This window comes from Colletotrichum phormii (assembly GCF_030913505.1).
Source record: "Colletotrichum phormii strain CBS 102054 chromosome Unknown BDP81scaffold_26, whole genome shotgun sequence".
NCBI lineage: Eukaryota > Fungi > Ascomycota > Sordariomycetes > Glomerellales > Glomerellaceae > Colletotrichum > Colletotrichum phormii.
Window position 1 is genome coordinate 624,031 of NW_026851468.1, and position 27,781 is coordinate 651,811.

General features: G+C 53.3%; 9 protein-coding genes across 9 annotated transcripts; 7 read left to right on the forward strand and 2 right to left on the reverse strand.

Annotated features, from left to right (window-relative positions):
- Positions 1-2,219: 2,219 nt before the first annotated feature.
- On the reverse strand, positions 2,220-3,615 carry BDP81DRAFT_399030 (subtilase; the record flags this gene model as incomplete). The annotated part of the gene is made up of 3 exons (XM_060588533.1): positions 2,220-2,734; positions 2,797-2,950; positions 3,013-3,615. The coding sequence occupies 3 exons, from the start codon at positions 3,613-3,615 to the stop codon at positions 2,220-2,222; spliced, it is 1,272 nt and encodes a 423-aa protein (XP_060440073.1).
- Positions 3,616-12,152: 8,537 nt separating this feature from the next.
- On the forward strand, positions 12,153-13,137 carry BDP81DRAFT_438622 (uncharacterized protein). Its single transcript, XM_060591331.1, has one exon. It carries the CDS (start codon positions 12,382-12,384, stop codon positions 12,880-12,882), a length of 501 nt encoding a protein of 166 aa, XP_060440074.1. The 5' UTR covers positions 12,153-12,381; the 3' UTR covers positions 12,883-13,137.
- Positions 13,138-13,786: 649 nt separating this feature from the next.
- On the forward strand, positions 13,787-14,723 carry BDP81DRAFT_438623 (uncharacterized protein). The gene has a single exon (XM_060591332.1). It carries the CDS (start codon positions 13,964-13,966, stop codon positions 14,282-14,284), a length of 321 nt encoding a protein of 106 aa, XP_060440075.1. The 5' UTR covers positions 13,787-13,963; the 3' UTR covers positions 14,285-14,723.
- A 2,369-nt stretch (positions 14,724-17,092) lies between these two features.
- BDP81DRAFT_399032 (uncharacterized protein) lies at positions 17,093-18,976 on the forward strand (the record flags this gene model as incomplete). The annotated part of the gene is made up of 2 exons (XM_060588534.1): positions 17,093-18,662; positions 18,714-18,976. The coding sequence occupies 2 exons, from the start codon at positions 17,093-17,095 to the stop codon at positions 18,974-18,976; spliced, it is 1,833 nt and encodes a 610-aa protein (XP_060440076.1).
- Positions 18,977-19,745: 769 nt separating this feature from the next.
- Positions 19,746-21,455, reverse strand: BDP81DRAFT_116188 (voltage-dependent anion channel). Its single transcript, XM_060581542.1, has 2 exons — positions 20,274-21,455; positions 19,746-20,211 (listed from the first exon to the last, which is right to left on the reverse strand). The coding sequence occupies exons 1-2, from the start codon at positions 21,330-21,332 to the stop codon at positions 20,032-20,034; spliced, it is 1,239 nt and encodes a 412-aa protein (XP_060440077.1). The 5' UTR covers positions 21,333-21,455; the 3' UTR covers positions 19,746-20,031.
- Positions 21,456-21,464: 9 nt separating this feature from the next.
- Positions 21,465-22,792, forward strand: BDP81DRAFT_438626 (molybdenum cofactor biosynthesis protein C). The gene has a single exon (XM_060591333.1). It carries the CDS (start codon positions 21,853-21,855, stop codon positions 22,600-22,602), a length of 750 nt encoding a protein of 249 aa, XP_060440078.1. The 5' UTR covers positions 21,465-21,852; the 3' UTR covers positions 22,603-22,792.
- Positions 22,793-22,986: 194 nt separating this feature from the next.
- BDP81DRAFT_438627 (uncharacterized protein) lies at positions 22,987-24,131 on the forward strand. The gene is made up of 2 exons (XM_060591334.1): positions 22,987-23,103; positions 23,177-24,131. Exon 2 carries the CDS (start codon positions 23,215-23,217, stop codon positions 23,860-23,862), a length of 648 nt encoding a protein of 215 aa, XP_060440079.1. The 5' UTR covers positions 22,987-23,103; positions 23,177-23,214; the 3' UTR covers positions 23,863-24,131.
- Positions 24,132-24,735: 604 nt separating this feature from the next.
- Positions 24,736-26,088, forward strand: BDP81DRAFT_383838 (Intradiol ring-cleavage dioxygenase). Its single transcript, XM_060586942.1, has 3 exons — positions 24,736-25,147; positions 25,210-25,338; positions 25,399-26,088. The coding sequence occupies exons 1-3, from the start codon at positions 24,805-24,807 to the stop codon at positions 25,911-25,913; spliced, it is 987 nt and encodes a 328-aa protein (XP_060440080.1). The 5' UTR covers positions 24,736-24,804; the 3' UTR covers positions 25,914-26,088.
- Positions 26,089-26,549: 461 nt separating this feature from the next.
- On the forward strand, positions 26,550-27,767 carry BDP81DRAFT_465029 (uncharacterized protein; the record flags this gene model as incomplete). The annotated part of the gene is made up of 7 exons (XM_060594225.1): positions 26,550-26,595; positions 26,649-26,767; positions 26,833-26,890; positions 26,929-27,095; positions 27,126-27,414; positions 27,492-27,675; positions 27,734-27,767. 7 exons carry the CDS (start codon positions 26,550-26,552, stop codon positions 27,765-27,767), a joined length of 897 nt encoding a protein of 298 aa, XP_060440081.1.
- Between the last annotated feature and the right edge of the window lie 14 nt (positions 27,768-27,781).

The window sequence follows — 27,781 nt, forward strand, 5'->3', positions numbered from 1 at the left end:
GAGCGGTCGATCACCATGCAAACGCACCTAGGTGGTCTTCAGGTTTCGAAGAATAGATTTCAGCTTTCCTTACCGTTCTCTCTCTCTCTCTCTCGTTCTCGTATTCGACTTTCCCCAGCTCGTCGGATCTCCATCTCCTAATCCTTTCCCAACCGTCCCCGAAACGTATCCTCGAAACGTGACCGTACGGTAGATAATCGTATTCAGGTGGCCAAGTAGGAAAACAGTCTCTTTCCTATTCTGTTTCCCTCGCCTTTCCCCCTTCGGACGCCGGACTAAGCAAGGACGCATCTCTATTCCTGCTTCCCGTGCGTATGTGTTGGAGACGAGACGAATCCGCGGTGCGTTGTCGATAGTCGGTCCTTTCAGCTGACCACATGCTTTTCCCCTCGCATTCCTACCTCATGCCACGGTCATCAGCGAAGAGCGTGTGTGTGAGTGGTATATTCTGAGGCACTCGCACCTCCATCCAATCTTCACCCATCCTCGCCAACTCTATTCGGTCTCCAACACCCAAAAAAAGAAGGTTAAGAAGGAAGGGGGAGGGAAGTCCATGGAACCTAGTTTCGGAACCCGTCATCCGCGCAGATGCCAACGCACCTTCTTGCTGACCGGAGGGGAAGACATCATACCGTCTAATAATGTGCGACATCAACCTTCTTCCTTCATCGTGGTTCCATGGATGACTTTCCAAACGGGGCCCTCGGCTAACGGATAACGGCACGCAAAGAAGTTGCCTTGGTCGCTAGCTGGAGAGGAAACAACATAGAGTCAAGTGCGAGAGAGAGCACTACGTCAAGTTCATCCCATCCTTCGTATACCTTGATCTCCAAAACACCAGAAACACTAACCTTCACACACACACCACCACCACCACGACAATTCTCGCCCAAGTTTCTTGTCCGGCCTCCCCAGGTAATCCCATTCTTTCCCTTCCTTCCTTCCTTCCACCCATCGGGGAGTTGCGAATACTCTTTCCCTTCTACTTTTCCCCAAGTGTCCGAAATCTGTCATGACGTCATTCGCGTTTTGGGTTTTCCACCGGTCTTTTGTGTCGCGAAGAGCAGGCCGAACAACACGCCACCCACGCCAGTCATGAGCAGAAGCCTATTACCGTTGAGTTTGCCTTCGTTTGCCTTGGTTAGGAAGGAACAGGCAACGTAGCTACTGTCTCCGTATATAGTATTGGAGAAAAATAAAAGATTACCACCTAAAATCGTGCCATCTGGTAGGTCGCGCAGATTAGGTTTCCCACTGTTGGCGTGTAGACTGATGAAGTAAGTATACCACTCACTGCCAACACATTTTCATTTCGGCGTCAGCTGGATGGTGTATACCTCCTAAAAACAAAAAAAAGACAGGTGACATAATCAAGTCGGCAAGGCTGAGGTCATGCAGTCATTGAACAGACCCAGGTGGTATTGTCAAGGCCAGCGTAGGACATCATCATCCGACATTTCAATGGATGTATTTCTGAGCGCAAGGCAGCGTCATGTCACATGGCAAAGGAAGAGTGATTGTAGTTGAACTTGAAAGTGAATAGTCCGTAGCTGTCTACTCTCATTACCGAGATCTCATTTCGAGAATATCTGTCTTTAAATACAATGTGGTTGTTGTTTTTTTTGCTTCAGACTAAAAAAATAAAATGTTCAAGAAAACCAGGGTTAGAGAAAAAATGAGAGAAGGAAAAGAGTTGAAAACCCAAGACAGAATGAATTTTCGAGTCCTGATGAAGTGATACGAGGGAACCAGCCCGTCGAGGGTCTTTTTACTCTTTTGGGGGTGTCTTTTTTCTTTGTTGAACCTGTTTGTTTTCCTTGAAATGCGGGTTTGAAGACCCTTCTCTGTCTTGCTTTGTCTTCTCTCCCTCTCCTTTTACATACAATTGAAACCATCCGACAGACACCCGGAAACCCCAGGTATCCCATCTTGGATGGTGAAGGCTTGTGCTTTGCTTGCTTGCTGGTCCAGGCCGCGCGCCAATGCAGTGATGTGTGCGAATGACTGGGTATCCTCTAAAATGCCGTGAATTTGTGTTCATCCCCCCCTCGGATATAAAACACATGGGGGAGAATCACTTATTAAACCAAGGAAAACGTGTCGAAAAAGCCAACGTGACGCCATCATGCCTTTGAGGTTTCCAATGAAAGAAACGCTAAAAGAATCCCAACTTAACTCACGTGGAGTCCTTTGGGAGCATTAACAACATGACAGAGCTTCTAGAGCTGTCCGTTGTTGGCAATCAAGTTGGTGGTGCCAGCGGTGTTGCGCTGGACAGAGGCACCAGAGGCCTCAGCAAGAGCGAGCATGCGGTCGGTGACAGCCTTGACGGTGTTAAGGCCCTCAAGACCCATCAGGTAGGCGGCAAGGCCAGCAACGTGAGGGGAGGCCATGGAGGTACCGGACAGGGTGTTGGTGGCGGTGTCGGAGGTGATGCCAACAGAGAGAATGTTGACACCGGGGGCAAAGATGTCGACAACAGTGCCGAAGTTGGAGAAGGAAGCCTTGCGATCGTTGCGAGCGTCAATGGCACCGACAGTGATGGCGTTGGCGGCAGAGGCAGGCGAGGTGTTGGCCGCATCCTGGTTCTCGTTTCCGGCAGCGACGACGGGGACGATGCCAGCGTTGTTGAGAGCCTGGATAGCGCGGTTGACGGCAGCGGAAGCAGAGCCACCAAGGGACATGTTCATGACAGCCTTGCCAGTGAGGTTCTTCTTGGCGACGTCGTCAATGACTTTGGGTGATGTTAGTTTCGGAAATTTGCGTAGGTTAAACTGTGGGGCTTCTGAAACTTACCGAACTGCATGCCATCGAGAACACCAGAGTTGGAGCCAGCACCATCGCCATCAAGAACCTTGACGCCAATGAGGTTGACGTTCTTGGCAACACCGAAAGTCTGGCCACCAATGGTACCAGCGACGTGGGAGCCGTGTCCGTTCTCATCAGTGTCCTACGATTCTCATTAGCCTCTCATCTCACGCACTCACTCTCAAGATGACTCCAAGTACTTACAACGCTGTTGATGAAGTTGGCGCCAAAGGTGGCGCGGCTCTGGAACTCGGAGTGGGTGGTAAGGATACCGGTGTCGACGATGTAAGCGGTGATGCCGTCGCCTCCTGTCTGATCGAAGACGTAGCCAGCCTCACCAGCAGCGGCATGAGACATGCGGACAAGGCCGGGGGGAGCGTTTGTCTGGGAGACAGTGGCGGAAATCTGGACCTTGGCATCCTGCTCGACGTAGGCGACCTCATCAGCGTTCATGACGCTCATGATCATGGAGTCGTCGGCCTCCATGACAGTGGCGCGCCACGCGTTCATCTTGAAGTTGCGAGTAGAGGTGCTCAGGGAGCGGCCGTCGAGGGAACGCTTGCCGATGTTGCGCTTCTTGATGGAGGCGGCGAAGGAGGACATCTTGGAGGTAATAGCATCATCGTCGAAGGTGTTGTTGTAGACAACAATGTACTTGTTGGGGATCAGGTTGGCGGCGTTGAGGTTAGAAATGGGAACGCCCATGAAGGAGCCAGAGTCGTTGGTGGAGGCGCTGTTGCTGAGGCCGAAGGGAGCGGCGAGAGCGGCGGGCAGCACGGCTGCGATGAGGGCGGTAGCACGAACCATGTTGGGCGGTTAGTTCGAGCGGGGTTTGTATGTAGATACGGTGAGGTTGTTGATATTTAAATAATGAGAGGATACGGGAGAGAACTAGCTCGTCGTCGTCGAGAGGTCGTCAAAAAAAAAAAAAAGTATTTGGAAGAAAAAAGAGCCGAGACCGCTGGTCTATTGTTTTTGAATTTGTGGCGGTGGTTGACGAGGAAAGAACGAGGTCTTGTCGTCGAGGTTGGGAGGTCGGCACGGAAGGTGCGAGCGAGAGAGTGACTCGATGAGGTTGGGAAGGCGCGAATGAGTGCGAGCGAGAAATGCTGAGAGAAGAGCAACCAAGAAGGATTCGGATACCAGTCACGACACAAAGCCCTTGTTTACTTTCTCAAATCTTTTCAAATGCGATAAAAAGCTGCCGTTACCAAGTTGAAACAAGGTGTAATAAAAGAGTAGTCAAAGAAGCGGAAAGAGGAGGCGGGAGTTTGTTTGGTATTTAGCTAACCGGCCCACACGGAGGAACGTGAGGATTAGGATAGACTAAAGAAGAGATTTATGGAGGATGGGAAAGAATAGAGAGAGAGACGGAGCAAGAAGAAGTAGGAGACGGAAAGCCAAGCACGGCTGGGCAAGATGGAGAGGTTGTGGACAGTAACTTAAGTATAAGGACGGACGATGAAAAAAGAAGGGGACGGGAGGACCAGGGACTACTGGGACTGGGTAAGGTAGTAGGAGTACCTAGGGGGATACAAGGAGGGAAGATGACCGGGGGGTGTCAGCGGTACATCAAATAAGGTACCTACTCTCAGTACTCCGTACATACAGAGAGCATTCGGACCTTGTAACCGTACGCAGTAGTGCATCCTGTCCCTGGCCCAGGTTTGTGTGTCTCCATGTGCGTGTGTGCTTGCTTGGTGTGCTTTGGTGCTCGACCTTGACCTTGACCTTGACCTGGGGGGCCCTGAGGTGTGGTCTTTGGGTCCTGGAGGGGTGTGTAGTGTGTGTGAGTGGACCACGCGTGGATGTATGGATGGATGGATTGATGGATGGATTGATGGATGGATTGATGGATGGATGCTGCAGCGAGAGACAGGACAAGGACAAGAGAACGAACGACGGACGAGGTACCGGCCCCGAGGTGTATGTTTTTCGGTAGCGAGAGTACAATACGCTATTTTCTATGTATGCTGTCTCACTGCCTCATTGCAGGATCGAGTATTCATGGATCGTGAGGGGAGAGAAAAGATGCAGAGACAAGCCGAGACTGAAGCCAGACGGGGAGTGAGAGACTGTGCTCAGAGCAGGCACAAGTGAATAACGTCAATGTACTCCGTATGGATACAGCATCTCGAATTTTGCACAAAAAGAGTGGACGGGCCCTCTAGGCTCTGGGCAACATCTGCGGCAGAACAAGGAGTGGAAGCCGAGAAAGGGACGAGAAAAGACGGTACGATTAGACGACGACCAGTCTGTAGCAACAGTGTAGAAATTGGGAGAGGCGACGGGGGAGAAATGGTGACGGACGGGGAAGACGGGGGTGAGTAAGGAGTGCAAGAAAAGGTACGTATCGATGAGGTGAGGTGCCCGGGCTGGACCTGAGGTGGACCTGGGACCTGGAGACTCTGCCCAGCGCCCAGCGCCCAGCGCCCAGCACTCAGCGCCCAGCGGTACTGCGACTGCGAGCCTGCGCGTGTGTCTGAGGAAAGGGGATACGTACCGAATATCCGTGCCCCGAGGGCTTGGCTCCCATTTGGGTTGATGCAAAAGCCGCGACTTGCAATATCGGTGCCGGTGCCACGCCGCCAGCCTGTGCATGGCATTACACTACAGAGTACTTGGGCATGGAGGGGAGGCAAGTGAAGGTGGCAGCATGGCGTGGCGGCAGTTTGGCATTGTGCACACTCTGTGGCAGACAGCCGACTCCTGCTTCTTTGACGACTCCGTTTCCATATCACCACTGCTGCGAGGTAACCCTTATCCCTCCGTATGCCGGAGAGTTTGCAAACTTGCCCATACTGACGAGGCAAAAAAAGGAAGAACCATCTCGCAGTCAGGAGGTTCAGACTGGTTATCCACACATTTTACTCTCGGGAGGAAAGCCCCAGGGCCGTTCTTGGCACTAGTCTCAATCAAGGCTTGTGCTTCACCTTTTTCTGGTCGTCGGAAGGGATGACGACCGGGGTGGGTGCTGGTGGAGAAGGGCGACTGACTGATGCTTCTACCCGAAAGGTACGGAATATGGGCCATGTGTTGTTATTGTTTTTGCCCACCTCATTGATTTTTTCTGCTTTATTCCGCTGTTAGCACTTACCGACGATGAATCGCCGTCGGGCGGTATAAAATAAACCATTGTGGGTGACGTTACGAATTCAAACAATGAAGGGCATGCGCGTCCCGGGGTGGAGGGACGGCACTAAGGCAAGGTACAGAATACCACACGGCGGCAGTCGGCGGGATGGATGGATGGATAGATCCCAATGGACCGTCGTTGGCGTTTGTTGGCTTCGACTGGCGGCACACCACGATTCGACTGGTGGTGATGAGATTTACCATCCCCCCCAGGGTCCTTTCCGGGGCGCCGTCGCAAGACTTGCGGCAGCCGACTGCCAACCGTTCCAGCCATTGGCGAGAACTGGGAAATTTGGTGCATTTGTGTTAGAACTGATGCGCTGGAGGTTCTGGACCTCTCGGTGCCTACGAAGTACCTGAAGGTAATGTCTCACTTCTCAACCACGCCGTTTACCTTGCCACAAGGTAATCAAAAGAGACGCCCACGAGCGGCAGAGGCGCCGTTTTCAAGGGAACGGCGTCCGCTGCAAACCGCCGCCTCCCCGTCTACCTGCGCCTCTCCTCCTCTTCACTCACTGTGTCACGCTCTCTCTCTCTCTCTCTCTCTCTCTCTCTCGGGCGGTCAGACCGTCAGACGTGCTGTCAGTGTCTGTGAAGGAAAACTGTTTAATCTCGCTGACCACCCCGATCCCATCCATCCATCGCGGCGAACCAACAATGGGGGAAATGGTCGGATTGTGTGCCACTGGACAGTGTGTGTGTGAGAGGAGGGATGGGCTCATGTCATATGGTTGGCTCTTACGCTCTCTCTCTCCCCGTCTCTCGGATTATGAGTCTCGGTGCCAGCACAACCTGCGACAAGGACCGCATCGTTGCTTCTTTCGATAGTTCCTTTCACTCTTTGCGTTCGTCCGTCTGTCTTAACTCAAAATTTTGAACAAAATTTTGAACAAAATTTTGGGCATCTTCAATTTGCCTCCGTCCTCCACCGGATGGTTCTGGGTTCTTCATTTTTCCATCTTCGTAACTTGTCAAGGCAGGAACCAGAGACACAAATCGTCCCTCAGTGGGGCCCCACCTGCCTTCTGTCTCTCCTTTCTTCCTTCCCCCTGGAAAACTGGCAGGTGTCCCGGCCCAGGGATCAAGATACGTACTTTGACCAAAAACCCACATAAAAAGGTACGTGCTCTCGCTCGTCACAGAGACTAACCTCGCAATGGGGAAAGCGTCAAGCCGTAGCGGTTCCCCTTTTGGGCGCTGCGGCAGCCAAGCGCGCTTCTCACTGGCCGTGCCAAGTCAAACAAGGCCGCCCCTCTTATTCTCTTTTCCCCCCTTGGTCCTGCCCATCCTGGACGGTGACTACGTCCACACGTCGTCGATCCTCCCTCTCCCCCCTCCGTCGTCCTTTCCTCTCCCCTCCACTAGCGCCGGTTTCGACCCTGTCATTTCGACTAAATCTGTAACGTCCAAGTCCAGTGCCTCATGGCAGAAAAAAAAAAGAAAGAGGACTCCATTGTTCGACTTCTTGTTGTCGTCTTATCATCGTCGTCGTTCAACTTGGAAAAGGCTCCACAAAATGGTCCACGTCGGCTGTCCACGTTGCCCAGTCTCAGTCGCCGTCTCTTTGGAGTTTTACCGTTGCTGTACGAAGTAACCGTACCTTATCTCATCGTCTGTGTCTTACAGCATCTTGCTGCCCTCTTCCCTGCTATCCGTACCTCGTAGACAAATCCCGCGAGTCGCCGTTTGCTTGTACCAGTATCAAATTGTACGCACTCTCTGGCAGCTTGTCTGGGCTCTATTCAGCCGGTCTTGTCCCGTCACGGTCTTTAGATCGCAGCCATCCCGGCCGGGCTCCAGTTCGCAAAGCCCCTTACCTCAGCTTTGCTGCTAGGGTAGGTGGCCTTGAAGCTGTCAAGTCGACCACCCTGTCTGGTCTCGCGAACTGACGGTATTGTGTCCCTATGTCCTGTGGCAAGGTATCTGTCACTCCCTCGACCCTGAACCTGTTCGCTCTGCAGTCAACATTGAGCACTGAGCAGTCAGATTCTCAATGTTGACCCTCCCTCTTGTGAATCGTATCCCCCTCTGCATAGTACTCGTCGAGTCGATGCCCTCATCGAATAGTCTTGGGCTCTTGGCCTTGTCTCTGTCAGCACTCTCGTGAGTCTCGTCGATACTCTCGTCGTCAGCAAAATGTCTTGACTCTACGCTATACCTCTGGGCATGCGTCGTCCATATCCCCTCCTGTACAAACTTCAGAGTCTCTGATATACAAATCTCCAAACTTGTGCAACCCTCAGAGTCGTTCTCTCCCAAGTTGCAACCCCGGGCCATGCTTGTAAACCCATGGATGCAGCCATCATGTACAGATACGCTTTGCATCTGCAGCCTTCACCTTTCGACCCGTCATCCAGTCTTCTCCTCCTGTCCCTCTCCCCACCCCCTAGAGCTTCATCATGTCTCTTATTCGTGAGGTCACCCCGTTATCGACTGGTCCAGTCTGTATCCACTCATCCCGGGGTGGCTGAAGCTTTTTTAATCTCGTCAACCATCATGACGATGTCGCCGCTGTCACTACCGACTGCCGTCTGTCGTCCCCTCTTTCCTGGCATCCCTGACCTCCCATGTGTTTTTCTTCCTTTCTTGCTTTCCCTCTCATCCGTACACGGGTAACGGTACAACTGAGCAGTAGCAAATCTACCTTAAATCCATCTCCTCCAAGGCAACTTGGCACGGGACGGGGGGCGTCAGGGCGATGCACGGAGGCCCCGATCTTGACGTGAGCATAACCCAAGTTAATACCTCCCCCCCCCCCCCCCCCCTCCTCGTGACTTGCGGCTCGGCCAGCACGGTGTAAGTGTAAATGCCATGCGCCGTGATGCTTTCCCTCGTTCCCCCTCCACAAATAACAGACGCCGACTGGCTAATCGACGACGACAATGTAACACAACATGTGCATCTTGGCCCTGCTTAGCCACCGTCGACAATAGACTTGTAGATATTACCACTCAATGCACCAAGAAGCAAAGCTGGTCCAGATCAGTACATGCCGCGTCAAAGAATTGGGCGTCATGCAGAAACGTAAACAACTTCAACGCCGCCGTCTCTTCAGCGACGTTTGGTCGAATGCGACTCTCGAGGCGGACCTGTCGCCCTAGCTCTCGAAACCGTTGAAACCGTGCCCTCCTCCCCTTCTTGCTTCCCCCCTCCCTCTCCCCAAGCCTGGGGTTAGACTTGGGATTGTCGCGGGAGATTGACGGACGTCTGTGGCATCGTTTTGGCATGCCGTGGGATTCGAAAGGGCAATGCGGAGAACGGACCAGAAGAGCAAGCCCAGGCCGGCCATCGTCGTCGTCGTCGTCCGAGTCGCAAACACCACCATCTGCCCCTCGGCCTCAGACATCTCTTCCCCCCTGCTGATGCTGCTGCCACCACTGCACCCCCATCTGTCAGACATCTTCCTTTCCCCAGCCCAGTGCAGCGCAGCATTCGGTGGGAAATCTTGACGATCTCTCGTCGCAGAAACCCAAAAAAGAAGCTCAGAGGGAACGTGCCAAGGCCATCTCCCGTCGTGCAGAGTCGCTCGTCTTCGAGACTCCCCCAGGGGCCAAGCAAGCGACAAGGCTTAGCTAGGTAGGATTGCATGCAGCGAGTCTCGTGTTGTTGTCGTCGACGGCACGAATACTGCAGGTATCTGTAAGTGGTAATGTCAAGTGACACAATATTCGTGCTCTGCCCGCAACATCTCCATGGGTCGTGGCATCGATTCGTGTTCGACACTTTGATGTTGAATGTCTTGCACTACAGTCTCGAGACAATTCATCAATTGGACGCCGGCTGGTAGAATATCCAGCTCCTAGATGTTGCAAGGTTCCTTGCTTAGAGCCGATCGGCAAGGTTGCTCCGCCTTCTACCCTATTTTCGACGTTAATGCGGCCAGACCGAATGGCAAGTCAGCAAAGCCCCCTGGACGACCACCACCGAGGCTGAAGTACTCGATGCATTCCTTTACAAAGTACTCTGGCACGCTGGGTACCGCGGTAGTAGTTCTGTAGTGGAATTAACTTTGCCGTGCGTAAACTTCCGACTTCGACTTCATTTCGAGCCGCAAGGAGATCGTCGGCCGGGGCAGAGCCGTTCGCTGGACCGATTAAGGTCAAACCACCCCCGCCGCCCCGAAATGAGGCGAAAGTGAGAGCGGCGGGCTGGCCGCACGATCCGCATGACGGCTCCAACTCTATCCGCCGTTGCCAACTCGGGTCAATAGAGCATCCAGCACTTAATCTGGAGGCCCGGCTGCGATGAACTCTGACACCCATCGTGGCATTCATAGTTCGTTCGGGAGGCTCGTCTCAGACTCGCAGTGCCTGTTGGTGGTTCAAAGTTCGAACAATTGTCCCCGCTTTGGGAGGATGAGCAGATTGAGTCTCATTGAGAGACGACTCAGACGAGAGATATTCCCCTTGGAGTTTAGCTCGACAAAGCACCGTCCACACCCTCTAATGATTTCCCGCACGTCTTTCGTAATCTGGCGTGCGTCGACAGCGTTGCCAATCTTTTAGGCTAGGTATGTCGCACGAGAGAGGAGCTAAAAAGGCCGCGCACGTTTGTTCAATCTCGGGAGCCTCCCATCTCGGAATGGAGCGATCTCCCCATGCGCTCTTGGGGCTCATGGGTCCCAGGTTCGTACGAATAGCGGTGGCTTGCTAGCGGACATGAGCCTGCGTAATTGTGCATGCGTAGGAGCATTATGCAAGGCCAAGGCTGAGTTGCTCAACGTTGTATCCGCGTACTTCGGAGTCGCACATAACGGCTGTACTGCTGCAGCGTTGCCTGCCCGTGGTTGTACATTGTATGGTTTGTCTAACAGCCAAGCCTTTTCTGCGTGCGATTGGAAACCAGTCAGACTCAAAACAGCCCCTTCCTAGGAGGCAGGCAGGTCGGTCCACCTAGTGTTGGGCAGTCTACCTGCTGAAGATGCAGCGATACGGCCTTCTCGGGATGCGGGAGGGCAGTCCGCAGCCTGACATTTTGCTCGCTGTACGCATCCTTTCTTCCTTTTCACCGTACAACTGACGACGGCGCGCTTCAGCTTCGTTTCCCGTCCGTTTGGATCCCGTGGATTGTTTGGCGGTACCACGCCATGTGGGAGGAATACCAACCGACGTCGGCCTAAAGACGAAGACGATGTGCGTGAGTAATGACAGGCTTGGCCCCGCTGCATCAGTAGCTAGCCACTTGTGCAAACCTCACTTGCATCGCATCGGTTGATCGCCTTGTCAGACCCGAATATGCCATTGTGATAATCCCTTGGATGTTCAATGTTATTCTCACAATGCCCAGGCCTCACTATACGAATACTTGGATACCTTCCACATGTTGCCAGCCCTAGAGCATGACTGGCACGTCCCTGCTAATGAGTCTTAACCGAGCCGATGGATGCCAGAACCGGGCAAAGCTGCAGACAGGATAGTGACCGAGAGGTTCCCAGCGGTGAGGGTACCGTGATTGAGATAGATTAATAGATAGCAATAATTATGCCATGGTCCATGGGTGTTGTACAAAGACAAGACCCACGATGGAGGCGAAGGGCTGATTTTTTTGCGCGGCTGAAAGGGGGTTCAACTGCTCCCCCCACCAAGGCAGAGAGGGCGTGGTGCGTGCAGCGTGGGCCATGGGCGAAGCCATCGACGAGGATGTCGTCGAGCAGAAAAAGTGACGACCCAATCGGGAGCTTTGAAACGGCGTGGCGTGGAGGACATATCCATTTCTGATTGGCTGAAGACTTGGACATGACAATGGATGAAACATCGACGGCCCTTGACAAGTCGTGCGTCTCGAGACATGCAGGGATGAGGCCCGTCCTAGATTTGCCCAAGTCGTGGTTGGCCTGGGAAGCCCCGGCCGAACAGGGGCCGCCGCATGGAGACGCCGTGGAAGACGGATGAGGTGACGAATGCTGCTTCGACAGCCGCCCGTGGTCCCCTGCGCGCCGCCATCCCATCCCATGATAACAAAGTACGGCTGACATCCAACCTATTTGCCCCGTATCGAACTGAATGACAGGCAGTAGACAGGTACGACAGGCACACCAGGCATGCATTTGCTGATTGTTCCTCAGCCTGTCTGTGAACCGTGGTAGTCTGCTCGACTCTTGACAGGTCAGGGTGGACCTGCGGTTGTGCTCGACTTTGGCTTCGATGCGCTGGTGGGACAAACCACCAACAAGCGCCAAACTGCTGCGAGGCTCAGGACCTTTCGGCCTGCTGGTGTTGGTAAGCGATATTCGATGAACCCCCCTCCCTCCTCCTCGGTCAGTCCACTTCGACCGCCCGCCGCCGCCGTGAGCTTGGAAATTCGAGGAGGGGCTCATCCCCCGTCACGAAGCGACTCTGCAGACAAACATCGCTCGCTCGTCTCCTCGCTTCGACGATATCGAATTTATCGATTGCTTCTAGACTCGGGTCCGTTCTTTGTGAGCTCATCGTATCCGCCATGACATCCCAGACCCGAAATAAGGTAATCTGGAATCCGGGAAATGTTATTGCTGGAAGTTGGACCAGTCATTCAGCCCACGAGGATGAGCCGCGGCGTATGTGCGGACACGGATACGTAGACGTTCCGCCGCCTCCGATGAAAAGGGCGCCGCTTCTCATCTTCCGGACACCGGCGATGGATAGACTACCTGCATTGTTCAGCGCCTCGGAAATCTTGAAATCTCGACCTCGTCTTTCAAACTTCCTTGGCCAGGCTTGCAGCCAGCCCCAGTTGAGTGTGTGTGCCTGTCGATCCCCAACGGAGGGCTCCAAGTTGTCAGCTGGCCCATTCCTAGATGGAATTCTCCAGAGCCGCAAGCAATATCGAATGAACGCCGCAACTTGGCTACAATCCGATGTACCAGATGGTCCATACATCTCTCTTTCGCTTGTCGCAGGTACATTCGAGACCATCATTGTCGGGGCCGGTCTGTGGTGCGAGTGTTTTCCGCCTGTATGAGGGTGGTGGTCACCAGCGCGGGTTTCCCGACGCCCTGGCAGGTTTCAACAAGAACATACTCAAACCGCATCAGTCGTCATCGGACTTCCATCATTAGGTTGTCTTGTCCCGGAATTGGCGCGTCTTTCCCGCTTGTTCGTCTCGAGATGTTGAAAAGGCATGCTGATACTCCCCTGCTCGAACACCGCCAAGACTTTTTGGACGTCGCTCTCGGGGATGGTTCCATTACTTATTGCACCTCGCTTATTGACATCCCGCTGACAAAACCTCGGAGTGAACCACTGCGTGCGCGTTCGAGTACGAGACACGTTACCGAATTCTGGGGACACAAGCAGCTCGTACCGCACATCCGACGTTTGGTGCCGCAGTAAGGGCGTATTTCCACTGTACTGGTGTCAGAGTGCAGCGAATTACGCAATTCGATGTTTGCATATACTGTAGATCATGTTTGTGATTCGATATCGATGCGTGAATATGGCGATAGCTCGGAGCCGCCGCCAAAGGCCTCGCCGGTTGTCATGCCTTTTGCAGTTTGCCGGTAAACAAGCTGCTTCCGCTGCAAGTTCGAGACCATGTCATCTCCGTTGCCCGCCGCCAGCCCGGCCGCGCGGGTGTGGCCATCCATCTCTCGGCTCTCCCCCATCGGGCAGAGCCCCACGACACCGCATCCCTGGGTTGGGCTCATCCGCCGCGCGCCGTGGAAAGTCAATTTGTCTTTTGCTATTAAAAGAGTCGAGACACGTGCTACCCTCCACATTCCGGAATGCAGGGTCTGATACTTCATCTCAGGGCGATCTGTGATCCGAACGAGAGGCTCTAGAAGCGGTTGGCATGAGGACGTCGGCTAAATCTTGCGACGGCTCAACACGTGTCGTTTCAATAGCATTGTTAGACTTTGCTGGGCGTTTACGCCGAGATGGTGATCAATCAAGAATGCGAAATGCAAAATCCGCGCCTGGGACAATGTTCGACTCAGGCACGCTTGGAGTCCAGACTTGGCATTGCTCGAGGCTGATTCCAAATTCCGAATGCTTGGGCGTTGCAGCCAAGCCTGCAAGAGTCAGTCCGAGGCTCAGCGGTAATGATAAAGAGGCGTCTCCCTCCCATTCTGCCTAGTATAATTTGGAGCGGTTTGGTTTGCTTTGTTGATTCCTTGTTCCATTCTCGCAGCATTCCTGAGGTCGGTGGTCTTGCCGAGAATAGCTGTCAATCTGACTCGGTCCGGATCCGGTCTGATAAATATCAGAAAGTATGCCCTTGGCCACGACTCGGAATGCGATTATCTGCGAGATGGATTGCTTGGTCAGCCAGTCGACTGGGACAAACCCTCAGCGGCAAGCTTACAACCAAACGCTGTCATGACATTGATTCAAGGTTAAACTCTGGCGACCCCTCGAGTTGACTCAACTGTCCCGCGTGACCTTGTACTCGCAAAAATAGGTTGGTAGTTGCAGCAGCCATGCTTGCTGTAGAACAAGTTGAAACGGTAGAAGGTTGGCGAAGCCTACCCGAGCAACTCAATTGGAGGTGTTTCATCGTGATACTGAACCTTGGTCTGGGCCTTGTGGACGAATTTCTCGTCGTCTTTATGCCGTTAGCATCTTTGGCTACACGGCGCATATCGACTACTCTGGGATCAGGCGTAGCCAGCAGTAGCTATGCCTTGAATCCAGGCCAATGAATTTCATGAGATATAGGAGGCTGGAAGTCCAACATCTGGATACATGCTATCGTGAGCAATGAAGCAAGTTCCAATGACGTGATGAAGCCACAGTCCGTTGTTAGATTCGAAATTCATACATCGCTCAAAGGTGGGATGTATGGCTTGACGTTGTTATTGCGTCGGTCTTTCCGCTGCTAGAGTTCAATGCAAGTGCTGATGTAAGCCATCGGGCATTGTGCGAGTGGACCCCCGACCATGTGACTGGCAGCGTTCCGATAAGCCAGGATTGTGCGATAAGGCGAAGCGATAAAGTCGGCCGATAAGACACCTCGAGAAAGTGGCACAAGGTAATTTACACTCCGATTTTGCAACCCAGAAGGTGATGCGATGGGACTGACTCTGCTCTCGGAGCTCGTCATGCAAGGACGGCTGTGCACGTCTCATCCACGAGGTGGGCAGTGAGTCTTGACTCTGACGTTCTAGGCTGCAATGCGCGCTGACGTTGAACGTACCGTGAAGGTAGTGAGTGTCAAGTGAGCCAGCCAAACGGGACATTCGTGTGGTTTTGTATCCGCATGCCGGGAGATGTGCATCAGGGTGGGGGACCTTGATTAGACTCAGGTTGAGATTGTGTACATTCTTGGCCTTGAAGGATTGTTTACTGCTGCAACTGTCGCCGAGGTGCTGGCAAATGAAGAAGAATTAAGGAGAAATGCAGCGAAGGAGGAAAGAGTTTTCCCTCATTCCTTGGCCCAGCCTTATGTTACCATTGCAACCAGCCGTCTTGCACCTCACATATACTACGTACTTGGTACGGATTTGAACTCAAAAGGTCAACTTACCTTGTTAGGTTCAACAGGTAATTATCCATGCATTCATTGGAAACTCTGGCCCAGAGTGGTAGAATAAGGTAGCTGGATGAATGAAAAATAAGCTACCGACTGCCGTTCCGTGTATCCTTCTGTGCCGTCATGTTTTTTTGTCCTGTCATGCTTCCTTGAAAAAGTCGCCTTGTTGATGTTACTTTCCCCTCTTTTCGGCCAATAAATATAACTTGCGGAATGAGTATCCGTCCATCATAAGCAGACCACTTCAATATTGGCTGTAATTTCCTCGCCCTCTTGACCTTTTGGTACATACCACATACTCTCCTCTCAAAAAGACTCAGTCAGATATTTCGTCAGTTTATTGACCTCATCACGGAGTCGTTGCCACATTCTGTCCGTCCAATCTTGTGCCACACCTCACTGCCTGCCCACTGCGGAAACACGAAGCCAATCACGCCACCCCCGTCGCCAGTTCTCCTGCCTCACCAACGCATCAACAGACAGACTGAAGTAATTACCTTACTTTTACGGAGTACCTTGGTGGCATAAACAACAAGCCGCAGTCGGGGTCGCCTCCCCTTTTTCCCTTTACCTGACCGTCTAGGTAGCCCGCACCCTCACCTTACAGGCTTACCGTGCCACACCGGTACCCGCAACCCGGCGCACCGCTCCCGCACCACCGCTGCCTCACCTAACGCAGAACACAGGCGCAGGCGCAGACCGGGACGCAGCGCAGCCCTTTCCTTCCCAAGTTCCCTTTGCCTTGCGCTTCCCGTCCGCTCGACCATTTTCCAAATGTCCGGTACCCGTTTCATTTCCAGACACAGCATTGAACATCCAACAACCCTTTCCACATCCACATCCGGTTTCTGCCTCTACCTTTGCCTCCTCTTAGTTTTGTTGTTCTCTTTGTCTTGCAAGGTGACCTCTTACGACGACGGCTTCTCCTCGACTTCTGCCGCAATCCACCTCTACGGAACACCTACGAACACTGTTCCCTCTTCCTCCATCGCCGTGTGTTCCTGGGCTCTCTCTCTTCTCCAAATCATCATCTCTCGGGCTCGCATTCTCAATCGCCCAATAGTCGACACTTCCATTCTTTCGACCCATCCGACTAAGCCTCCGTACTGTCTGCCACCAATCACTCCATCCGGTATCATACCTTTCGCCCTCTCACCATCTACTCCGGATACCTAGCCATACAACTTTCTCCCTCCGCCTTGGCCTCCACCCCCTCCCTCCTCTCCTCGTCTCCTCCCCTCCCGCCGCCGTCCTTCTTATCGGCGCTTCCACTCATTGGGCCATTTCCCTGCCGCTGCGCACGCGACCGACCGCGTAAAGTGGCTTGGGCGAAGCGAAGAGACCCCAGCGCAGCGCTACTTTCCACTGGGACCAACCTGACGAATACGGCCGCCAGCCGACCAAAACAGCTGCTCAGCATTGTTGTGACCCCCCCGGTCTGGGTTATCCAGGGTCTCTGAATAATTGGGACATTCATTTCCCCCACCATCGTCAAAGCAGTCCAGAGCCAATCTCCCTTCGCCTTTTTTCCCTCCGCTTGATCAGCAATTCCGCTATCGCCGCCGCCGCCGCCGCCGCTCCCCGTCCTCTCCCCCTTGGATACCGTCTGGCCATGATCTAGGAACGGCTTCAATCCTCCCCCTTCTCCGAAAATCTTAGTTTTTCGATCCAAAGAATCCTCCTCTCCGCCCCGACGACCATGTCCGTTTGCGTCGAACAGTCCTTTCCTTCAACCGACGACGACGCCGACGTCGCGAACAACGTCCCCCGAGACCGAGACCCCTCCGGTATCGATAAGCGACAGTCGCGAGACGACTACCATGCCAACGCCAACGTCACTGAAGAGTTGACCTCGATTATGACAGCCTCTGCTTCCATCCTTTCAACCATACTGAACACCTCATCCAACCCAGTATCCCCCGGCCCATCAAGCCCACCTCTCGAGCAGGCAAAGAGCAATGAATTCGTGCCCCCGACACGTCCAAGCAGCACGCCCTTCTTACACCCCGATCAACGGAACTCGGATTGCTGCACTCCGATGGCCGACGACATCGATGCCTATGGAGGCCCGGGCATCACCACTCCTTCCTATACTCTCGAGACCCCCGAGGTCACGCCCTCCCTGAATCTGAATGACTTGCCAGCCGAGATTCACGAATGCATCCTCGATCACCTTTTCGGATACCGAGTATCCACAAACTCCAAGAGCTCGGTGGGCATGCAGAGCGTGACCAAGAGTTGGGGAACCGCACTTCGTCATTCGCGACGCAGAGAGTTGTCGGAGCTTGCTCTCGTCAGTCCCGTCTGGAGAATCCTGATTCAGGAGCGTCTGTATCGTCACATCAAGATAAAAGCCACCATCGAATCGCTAGAGCTGGCCATGATGTACTTTAGCGAACACAACCATCTCCGGCACTACGTCAAGCACATTGAGATTTGGTTCCCAGTCTTCCAGCCCAAGTACGGTCCGTTGGCGTTGAGCACTACTCTTGCTCTTCCCACGGTCACAATGGACGGATTGACAAATGCGACCTATACTCTCCCCGCCAACAACTGCAGTCTCGATGAAGCCTTCACCTTTGTTTCGATGGCCCTACCTGACGTGTGCGTTCTGACCATCGAGGGAGGCGAAAGAAAGAAGGCACCAAAGGTACAGCACAGTTGGCATAAGCGGCCCGCTGGCTGGCATCTGCCGACCCTGCATTCGGTTCGCACCTTGGTCACCAAAGGCCAGTGGAACTTGATGCGCGAAGACTCGGATTTCTCAGCCTTCCTAGCAGCTCTTCCAAACCTCAACGAGTGGCATGGCTCCTACAGCAAGCCCAAGTCTAAGAGTTACCTGAGCATGGCCAGCATTCTACCTAAACTTCCCACAAATCTCACTTACCTCAACCTGTGCCTCGAAAGCGACTACCGTCGAGAGCTCACGTGCCCTCCGTTTTACATGAAGGTTTCCAACCAGGTTCACTTCTGCACAAAGCTGGCCGAGGCAACTCCGGCGCTAGAGCATCTGGCCTACACCGGTCGCGTTTGCAAGAACTTCTTCAACATGGCGGCGATTAGATCGGATTCGAGAACGACACGCCTCAAGACGATTGATCTGACGGTCAAGAACTGCTGTCGCCCTGTACCGCAGTTCCATGATTCTGGCAGCGGTATTCAGGACATGAATTTCATCCACTCTTTCGAGATGCTTGTGTTGGCAGGCATTCACTCAATGTCGACTCTCAAGGCCTTGGACTACCTGCGGATTCGCTTCGTGGACTTGGGTAAGTCATGTCTCGCATCTTCTAGATTCCCCCCTTGCTAACTAGTGCCAGACTCTCCCGTCCCTCCCTTGAATCCATACTTTGTCCTGAGAGACGGCTGGTGTTCCGGAGTCTGGAGCGACAACATCCTGACAGAGCTAAATCGAGTCCGGCCGAACGCAAAGTTTGAGCAGCTAAGCGAGTCATTTGGCGAGGTTGGATTCAACAAGGACGGTCGCATGATTATAAGCCCCGATTACCCTCGATCGCGAGTCTTGTCTCTCAAGCTCGCCAACTACGCACTACTGGCGGGCAGCGTTGCTGCACTACCCTAAAGGGTTCGTTTGAAACTTGACAACACACCAACACACCTTGGTACACACCCGCACAGCGGTTTTCCTATTTTGAAATTTGACGACAACACCACACAACGAACATGCAAGCACAGCAATAAGGGGGTCACTTGAAAGGCGTTAATTCGAGGTTTCCGCGCTATAGATGGACAGCATCATACCCCTAATTTGATTTGGGAAAGTTCTGGGTCTGTGATTCTTGCTACCTTGACGGAGTTTAGGCTCGGCACGTGGGACGAGGGGTAATTCGGAGTCTATAGGGAGGGAAGATTTGGTATTCCTTTATACTTGCGGCATGCTGTTCGTTTGGCTCTTGCATTTGCATGCTAAAAGAGTTGCGAATGTCTACTTTTGCTCCAGTCATACACAAGGTCAACAAAAAGGTTTCCTTTGCAGAGAACAAGCAATATTGCCCTTACGTGGTGTCGCTCTGTGTTGGTTACAAATGAACTGGTGTAAATGGTAATAATGCGGCGGCATTTGCCGCAAAAGGTCTCTAATGGTCCCGCGATGACATAAGTTTCTCACGTGTCTCTTAGACGGTCAGTGCCGATGAGGCTGTCGCAGAATGGCAGTTGAGTTACCAACGCCACGAAGGCTCCTTTGATAAATTGTCGACGTCAATCTAGGGTAGTGACGTGTTTCGGATTGCGTTCCATTGCCTTGGTTTTGGTAGGCTTTGGGGGCGGAGATGACAATATGATGATGCCGTTGGGTATAGGCAATGATTCTGGAGCCTAGATTCATCGTCTTGTTTGCGAAACAGGCAAGGAAATATTTGAAGGAAGTGATTGATGCCATGGGCAAGTTGTTGAATCTTTGACAGAAAGTTTCTTGGTGATGGAATATTCTGAGACTACGTCTGAGAGGCCAATAAGGAATTTCGTGGCTCATGATAGCATGCGCAAGGAGCGAGGCTGAGGACTTGGGTTCTAAAGCACGGCAAACACCTAACCCATGGCCATGTCGTGACTGTCACGCTCAACCCCGAGTGCACAGTTCTTGAGGTTCTTAGTTTGGAATACGAACTTATTTCGTTATGCAGAGGCCAGCACGAGTCTTTTAGCTTTACACTTATCGAAAAGCATCTTCATTGTCAAGCCGACATTCCAAAGCCATATCAGGACCAACATGACGGCCAAACAGGTAGACCACACCTTGAAGGCTCGGGATCCGAAAATCTTACCCAACTGAAGTGCCGCATTAGTGTAGACGCCCTGCAAGATTAGCAGTCCCCTCTAAAGCCGACTCAAAGGAAAACGCTGGGGCAAAAACTCACCCACGGGAAAACCATGGCCCATCCAGCAAGAGTATACGGGATCCGATTCGGCTTCCATCCCCCTTCAAAAAAGGCGCGCAAGACGCCCAGGATGGCAAAGAGCCACCAGTACGTCCCCAGACCCCAGGCCACGAGACCGGCAAAGATACTCGCGTAGCCCACCGGAGCGGCAGCGGCATCCGCGGAGAGAAGGGCGCCATTACCCGTGTACGAAGCGAAGCTGCCGCCGATGACAGCCTGTCCCAGTATCTGCAGCGCGTAACTCGCCTGACCCCACGGTCCGCAGAGGATCATGTCCTGAAAGGCCTTCTCCTTGGGAGGTTCGTAGTTTCCCAGCAGCCGCGCCCAGAATAACACGTCTAGCGCGAAAGCCAGGGGCAGGCCCATGCCGACGAGGAGGTAGGATACGACGATAATGGGGACCTGTTGGGCGCTGGTGAGGTTTGCTGCGGACGTGCAGAGGGTCCCGCCTGCTGCTGCGGCTGTGAGCGCTGCTGTGACTGCTAGCTGGGTGGAGGGGGAGAGGTGGGCTACGCCTGGTGGGTAGACTTTGATGAAGATGAAGGGGAGGATGAGGATGGTTGTTGTTGCGAGGGCGAAGGAGATCCACCATAGGATGTGGACTGTTGCGCTCCAGGGCCCGCGGGAGCTGGGGGCGAGGGCGAGGGAGGCTGTTTGGGTTACGGAGGTGAAAGTTATGGAGATGCTGGCCAGGCCTGCGAGTTCTGCGTCGTCGTGTTTGAGGGCGCGGATGGTGGGTGTTGGGTAGAGGGTTAGGCGGGCGGCGTAGAGGGTTAGCATCAGTAGTAGGAGGAGGATGGAGGCTGCCCAGAAGATGTAGGCTATTGTTGTGAGGCCTGGGAAGCGGTAGTCTAGTTGGTGGAGGACTGTTGCTGTTATTGCTGTTCCTTGGGGAATGAGGAACCATTGTGAGGAGAAGTCGCGGATTGAAGTTCGGATTGATGATGATCCACGGGGTGGTGGCTGTGGTTGTGGTGGTTGAGGTTGAGGGGGGAGGTTGTTTCGTTTCGAGACCAATGGCATCCTGGAGACACTCATCGAATGATACGATGGGACGTTGGTGCTGATGCTGTGATGATTGGTGGTCCTATTGATGATGTTCCACAACGGAAGGATTTGGAGAGAAGGGTAAGACAGGGGATAAAGTGAAGCCCTCTTCCCCCATGGCACAATGGAACCTGGGGGCGGAGGATATGGAGAGGTTGGGCTAGATGATATGCATGGCGCCCAGACGGGAAACGCCTGGGCGGATAGAAGGCGGATAGATCAACGGGTAGATCGGTTCTTTGTCGATTGTTACACTAGCCCCAGCTGCGTCATGCCGTAATCATGACGCTCGGGAACAACATCGTGTCGCACACGATGTAAAAGCGTTCAGACGTGGCTTACTCACTAAAGGTATCCCCTCAAGCTATATGCCGTGTATCCGTTCCCACTTCATTCGTGGTCCCTGTGAACAGCATCAAATCACCTCTGGCAGAAGAACTCAAAACCAACAGTTGGTTCCCAACCTTTCGGGTAGATCATCAAGCGAGACAGTCATCAAATACTCAAAACCATGGGACTACCGGCTATGAGGCCACTCCTGTTGGCGGGCGGCAAGTCGACGCGGATGGGCACACCCAAACAGCTCCTCCGGATGCCCGACGGAACACCCCTGTACCGGCGGCAGCTGCAACTACTACGCACCATCTTCCCGGAGCCGCAGACGATCTTCATCTCGCTGGCGCAGGACTCCGAGACAGATGAGTTTCTCGACGAATTGCTGGCACAGGCTGCGACCACTCCCGCGGACCAGTCCCCCGGGAGTGAAGACTGCAAGACACCATCAACACCCAGGATACAGATTCTACGCGACTACCACCCCGCAAACGCAGACGCAAAGTACTCTGTTGCCGGCGGCCCCGCCGCAGGACTCCTCGCAGCATACCGCTACGACGCGTGGGCGTACTGGGTCGTGTTGGCGTGCGATTACCCTCTGATCCCAGCGGAAGCCTTCTTCCACCTGTTCGTCAAGCGCGACGCCGTGCCCGTGACGTGTTTCCGTACCGCGGAGGGGGTATGCGAGCCGCTGCTGGCGATTTGGGCGCCGCCTGCGCTGTCGCGTTTGGCGGAGCGGGTTGCGCGAGGGCATCCGCGGCCTGAGGAGACGGCGAGGGAGCTTGACGGGTTGATGGTTGATGCGCCGGCTGGGTGTGAGTGGTGGTTGACGAATGTGAATACGATGGAGGAGTGGGTTAAGGCTGTGGAGGAGATGAAGTTGGGGCCGCCAGGGAGGGGAGACATTGTGCTGGAGGGTGTTCTTTGATGTAATGTTGTGTAGGAAATCAAAAGTCACCACTCTTGCAAGCTCACACCGATGTGACCTGGTACTTCATCGGCACAATCTATGAAATTTGCCAGAGTGCTTTCCATTTTCCAAGGCAGGTGCGTCTCATCCGCCTCTCGGTGGACGAAGAGGGAAACCGCGAGGGACCTGGACGGGGCAACAACCGGGAGACCCGCACCGGAGGGCGGCCGACGGGGCCGAAGGTGGGAACCCCGCTTGTCAGCACCTTAAAACCGAAGAAGCGCGTGTTTTCGGTCTAAACAGCCGGAAGCGGGGCTAAACCCCGCTGGCCGACGTCGTGAGACGTTCCCGCAGAAACAACATGCACCAACGCGCAGGCAGCAGCGGCGTGGTATCAGGCAGACATTTGCATTTGAAGAACCAGATTTCCAGTCAATTGTAGAGAAACCTGAAGAAAGTCAATTGCGGCCTTAATCATCAAACGCCACAGCTTATTATTCATGGAAACCAATAAAGAATGTATGTGGGCCACCCTTCCGCCCAGCCGCTGACTCCCGATCCTTCCGATTTACCCGATCTAACATGACGATAGAACCATCACATGCATACAACCATACACACATAATCATCATGAGCGAAACCTTGGAACAGAATGGCTCGGGCCTATTCAGCCTCCCATGGGAAATCAGAGAGAAAATCTACGAGTACTACCTGCCGTTCGACCACGATGACTTTGGCGACACAGTCCGGCCGCTGCACGTCTACTTCGAGCAAGGGGAATACAAGAAACCCCTGCCGCCGCTCATGCTAACATGCAAACGCGTCTATCGTGAGCTCCACCAGCCCGTCCACGCCGACGCCATTATGCGCGTGCACTCCCACGGCTACGGCGACCGGCGCATCGGCTTCGCCGTCCACGGGACCCTGCGCTTCGAGCGCCTGCGCCGGCTGTACGTCCTCATCGCCATGGAGTACCCCAACTGGAACCGGTGGCTGGCCATATTCGCCGAGGTGGCGCGGCGGGCGAAGGACCTCACGGAGCTTGTTGTGGATTGGGAGCCGAGGCCGGGGCCGCCGAACCCCAAAGTGTGGGAGGCCAAGTTGACGGAGAAGAAGCACGATGAGTTCTTTGGGGTGTTGGCGGCGTTGAAGGGGTTGGAGGTTGTGAGGTTCCATGGGGAGATGCCTGAGGGGTGGAGGGAGAGGTTTGAGAAGGAGGTTGATGCGAGGCTTGTGTGTTATCGGTTTAAGTGGTGGAAGGAGACTGGGTTGGAATGAGATGGGAGTGCTGGACAAGTTGGGTATAAAACAAGGCGTCCGAGGAGTTTGAAATAATGATGCTATACAGATGCCATTGCAAGACTGATAGGGCTTGGTTCGGATGGCATGAGGAGGAAGAATCCGATCAAAGAACGGCGGTCTGCTGAGTACATGTTTCTACAGAACATCTTGACCATAAGAGGCATCAAGGTAGAAAGAAACCACCTGAGGTCATAATACACCACGCTTTCCTTCAAGACATCCGCATGTGACACACATCTTCACACCTCACCTGTGATTCATCCAGTGAATATTCACTGCTCACCTTCTCAAATACATCAGGCACTCCTCATCAAAGGTGAATACGACGATTATTCTATTTTCAAGCCCTACCTCACTAACCCCCACCTCCCTTCTTGAATTCCTCTTGCGAAAAAAGAAATCTCTTCCTCACTCACACTCTCACCTGCTCCTTTGGCAGAACACTCATCACGATCTTGGCTCCTCTAGCAGAACCTTTGCACCGACGCAACAACAAAGCTCTTTGCTAGTCATCAGAGAGTCACTCACAATGGACGTGCAGAACATTCGCGATATTCGCGTCGTCGCTGGTATGTTCTTTATTTTCTCACAAAAGTTTCGCTGTTCAACTTGCACAACGCAAGCGCCTTCCTTTCATCGCATTGGCGAATATTTCAAGCAACCTACCCTGCCTCCCAACCTAAACAGATCTCAAAGAAATATTCTGACATGACAGATCCAGCTGGAGAGGATTCTCTTCCTCACGGCGTGCGTGTCTACTACGAGACTGCTGAGGGCCAAATTGCGCCTTACCCTGCTTCCCACTACCGCATCGTCACAGAGGCGAGCATGCTACCCGAGCGAAAGACCAACACATTCTTTCAGTTTGTGATATCTGTCATAGTGGCATACCTCGGCGGCTACGTCGTCTGTTACGGCATGCTCTCTATCATCCGCCCTTGCTCTGCTCACGGAATTATCAACCAGGCCTTTGAGATCGCCGCTCGCCAGGATTACGCCCTCAACAACGCCATGAACCTTGCCCACTGCAACATCCAGCTTGAGAAGCGCAGCTACATTGACGAGGCTGCCTATCGCCGCGCCCAGCTTGCCGATACCTTTCGTCACCTGGGCATCACCGTGCGTGATGTCGACTCCGTCCTGAAGACCGATCATGAGATCACTGACGACAGCGTCAACTGGCGCACTCCTGACGTCGATATATTCGCTACCCGTGATGACGGCTGCGTTCTTAGCATCGAGACTACTGAGGGACCTTTCTGTATGTCTTCCTCTCTAGCCGATTGTGTATCATCCACCGGAATCTGCTGACATCGTCCACAGACGTCGAGGGAGAGCTCGACCGCTTCGACTTGACCGATGGCCAGTCTGGCATCCCCATGTACCTGGACCTTCAGATCATCGACACCGAGACCTGCCAGCCTGTCCCCGACATCTGGGTTGAAGTCTGGCGTAAGTCCATACCTCTCCTGCCCCCAAATCCTCAACATCCAACTAACCTCCAACACGCAGACACCAACTCCACTGGCATCTACTCTGGCGTTGTCTCCAATGCCAACGGTGCAGGTGAAGCCGACCCCTCCAACGGCGACAAGACCTTCCACCGCGGCCTCCGCAAGACCAACGCCGACGGCGCCGTCTGGTTCGGCACCAACCTGCCCGGCCACTACTCCGGTCGCACCCCCCACATCCACATCATGACCCACGTCTCCGGCACCGAGCGCCTTGCCAACGGCACCATCCAGGACAACGTCGCGACCCACGCGGGCCAGCTCTTCCTCGACCAGAAGCTCGTCGATACCTTCCGCAAGCACGAGCGCTATGCCGACAACGAGCAGACTTTCATCGAGAACAAGCAGGATTACTACTTCCGTCAGGAGGCGAACTTCACCGATCCTGTCATGAGCTACATCTTGCTCGATCACAAGGATCGTGATATCGAGAAGGGCGTCATGGCTTGGAAGCTTGTGGGTGTGAACATGACTAATGTTCGCGAGATCCACGTCGCCAACAAGTTGGAGGGTTAGGTTGGGAAGTGCTAGGTTCGCCGGTTTTACAGAACGGTGGCTACTACATCACTTTGAATCAGTCTTTTGCCTCATTGCTTTTAAAGCTCCTCATCGATAGCTTAGATGGATGGGTCTGTCTCACGCCGACGCGACATGGAGATAAATGGCCTTTCCGAGAAACCATCAATGCGTCTATATGCAGTATAACCCTAATGCTACCTATGCGCCTGTGAAAATGAATTTGATGTGAACTATTAAGGTATAATATCTTCCTGCTGATTGACCTTCTGGTCAAAGTCCAAGAAGCCTCGAATAATGATGATCTTATCCCTGTATGCAATAGCCACACTATCCTTGGACACCGTCCGTATCAAAAGATCGCCCGTACGCCAGAAAGAAGGAATAGTATAGCAGCGCTAGTTACCGCAAGTGCAATCATTTGTTAACGCATACAAGTCAACCCAAGCAAGGGGAGGCCATCACCATACCTAATTCAGCAAATTTACACCCCTCGATTAACTTGAATACTTTACATTGGTAGCCTGAGCCTTGAAGTGTAAGCACAAAACTTCGCCCAGGTCCACCAAGTCAAACCATCGATGCCATTTCCAAAACGATCAACCAGCGACGTTAGAACCTCGAGAACTTGAGGCCATGGCAAGCGACCGCATCGTCGTGGCTGTAGATCAGAACCTCGCAGGTAAGTCTGCTCTATCAATCATCAACGATGGTGTGCTGAGTTTTCCCTTGAAGAACTTCCCAAGGACGGCAAGGTGGTCGAGACAACCTCTTTAGGGTTGAGCGACTGGTGTGACACTACACAGTATAATATTCAGCTTCCAGATGGAAGCATTCGACGATTCTTCGAAAAGGTGCGGTTTGAAAGTGTTACTGAGTTCGTATGGTACACCCACTGACTAACTTACTGGCTTCACAGAAAGCAAGAGGTGAGGGGGGCCTAGAACAGAATCGAGCACATTGGCATTCTGAGAGCAGTGTCTACAAGTTCATTCCCGAATATACCCCCGGCCAGTCGCATTCGGGAAGTATGCATCTCAGACGGACACATATTTTCTGCTCCTGGAGTTTGAGGATATGATCGACGATGATGTTCCGCCCTCGGAGACATATATGGCAGTCCCAAGTGCGCTTCATCTCCGTAGCGCAGGGAAATCCCCCACGGGAAAGTTTGGCTTCTCAGTGAATACCCGCTTCGACAACCTAACATAGCCTAACGGTTGGGAGTCTTCCTGGGAAGTATGGTGGACGACTCATATGAGATTTCTTTTGGAAAGGGAAAGACTCATTCGCGGCGTCTACGCCACAGAAGAAGAGGCAACATTGGACTTCTTTCTGAATACAGTGCTTCCTCGATACTTGCATCCCTTAGAGACGGAAGGCCGCTCCATCAAGCCAACACTCTGCCACACAGATCTTTGGCCTGGAAACATCAAATACAAGCTGGACAACGAGGCAGTCATTGTGTACGATGCAAACGCCCTATGGGCGCATAACGAAAGTGAGTTGGGAAACAATTAACCTCATAGTGCGATAGTGCTATCGGATTTGATACTGCCAATACTGACACCTATGAAGTCGAGCTGGCACCATTCCGCAATCCGAGATATCCACTCGGAAAGGCCTACTTCCGAGAGTATTGGAAGCATGTGCCGATCTCCGAACCCGAAGAAGATGCCGACAGCCGCATAATCATCTACTTGATCCGCCACCAGGTCTGCTTGGCCAGCTTATACCCCAATGAGCTGAAGCTGAGAGATGCGTACGTTGATTTTGAACTCAAAGCACAGGGCACAATCAAACTTACATAAGTACCATAGATTTCTCAGCAACATGCGTCTTTTGGGCGCCTGAGTTAGAAGCGAGAC

Bases quoted from the DNA above. Each gene is read 5' to 3' on its own strand.
- BDP81DRAFT_438626 (XM_060591333.1), top strand. From the start codon at position 21,853: ATGGGACTACCGGCTATGAGGCCACTCCTGTTGGCGGGCGGCAAGTCG.
- BDP81DRAFT_438623 (XM_060591332.1), top strand. From the start codon at position 13,964: ATGATAAAGAGGCGTCTCCCTCCCATTCTGCCTAGTATAATTTGGAGC.
- BDP81DRAFT_383838 (XM_060586942.1), top strand. From the start codon at position 24,805: ATGCTCTCTATCATCCGCCCTTGCTCTGCTCACGGAATTATCAACCAG. The intron at 25,148-25,209 runs GTATGTCTTCCT...CATCGTCCACAG, and splicing joins GACTACTGAGGGACCTTTCT to ACGTCGAGGGAGAGCTCGAC. The intron at 25,339-25,398 runs GTAAGTCCATAC...TCCAACACGCAG, and splicing joins CATCTGGGTTGAAGTCTGGC to ACACCAACTCCACTGGCATC.
- BDP81DRAFT_438622 (XM_060591331.1), top strand. From the start codon at position 12,382: ATGACATCCCAGACCCGAAATAAGGTAATCTGGAATCCGGGAAATGTT.
- BDP81DRAFT_438627 (XM_060591334.1), top strand. From the start codon at position 23,215: ATGAGCGAAACCTTGGAACAGAATGGCTCGGGCCTATTCAGCCTCCCA.
- BDP81DRAFT_116188 (XM_060581542.1), bottom strand. From the start codon at position 21,332: ATGAGTGTCTCCAGGATGCCATTGGTCTCGAAACGAAACAACCTCCCC. The intron at 20,212-20,273 runs GTGAGTTTTTGC...CTAATCTTGCAG, and splicing joins GGGCCATGGTTTTCCCGTGG to GGCGTCTACACTAATGCGGC.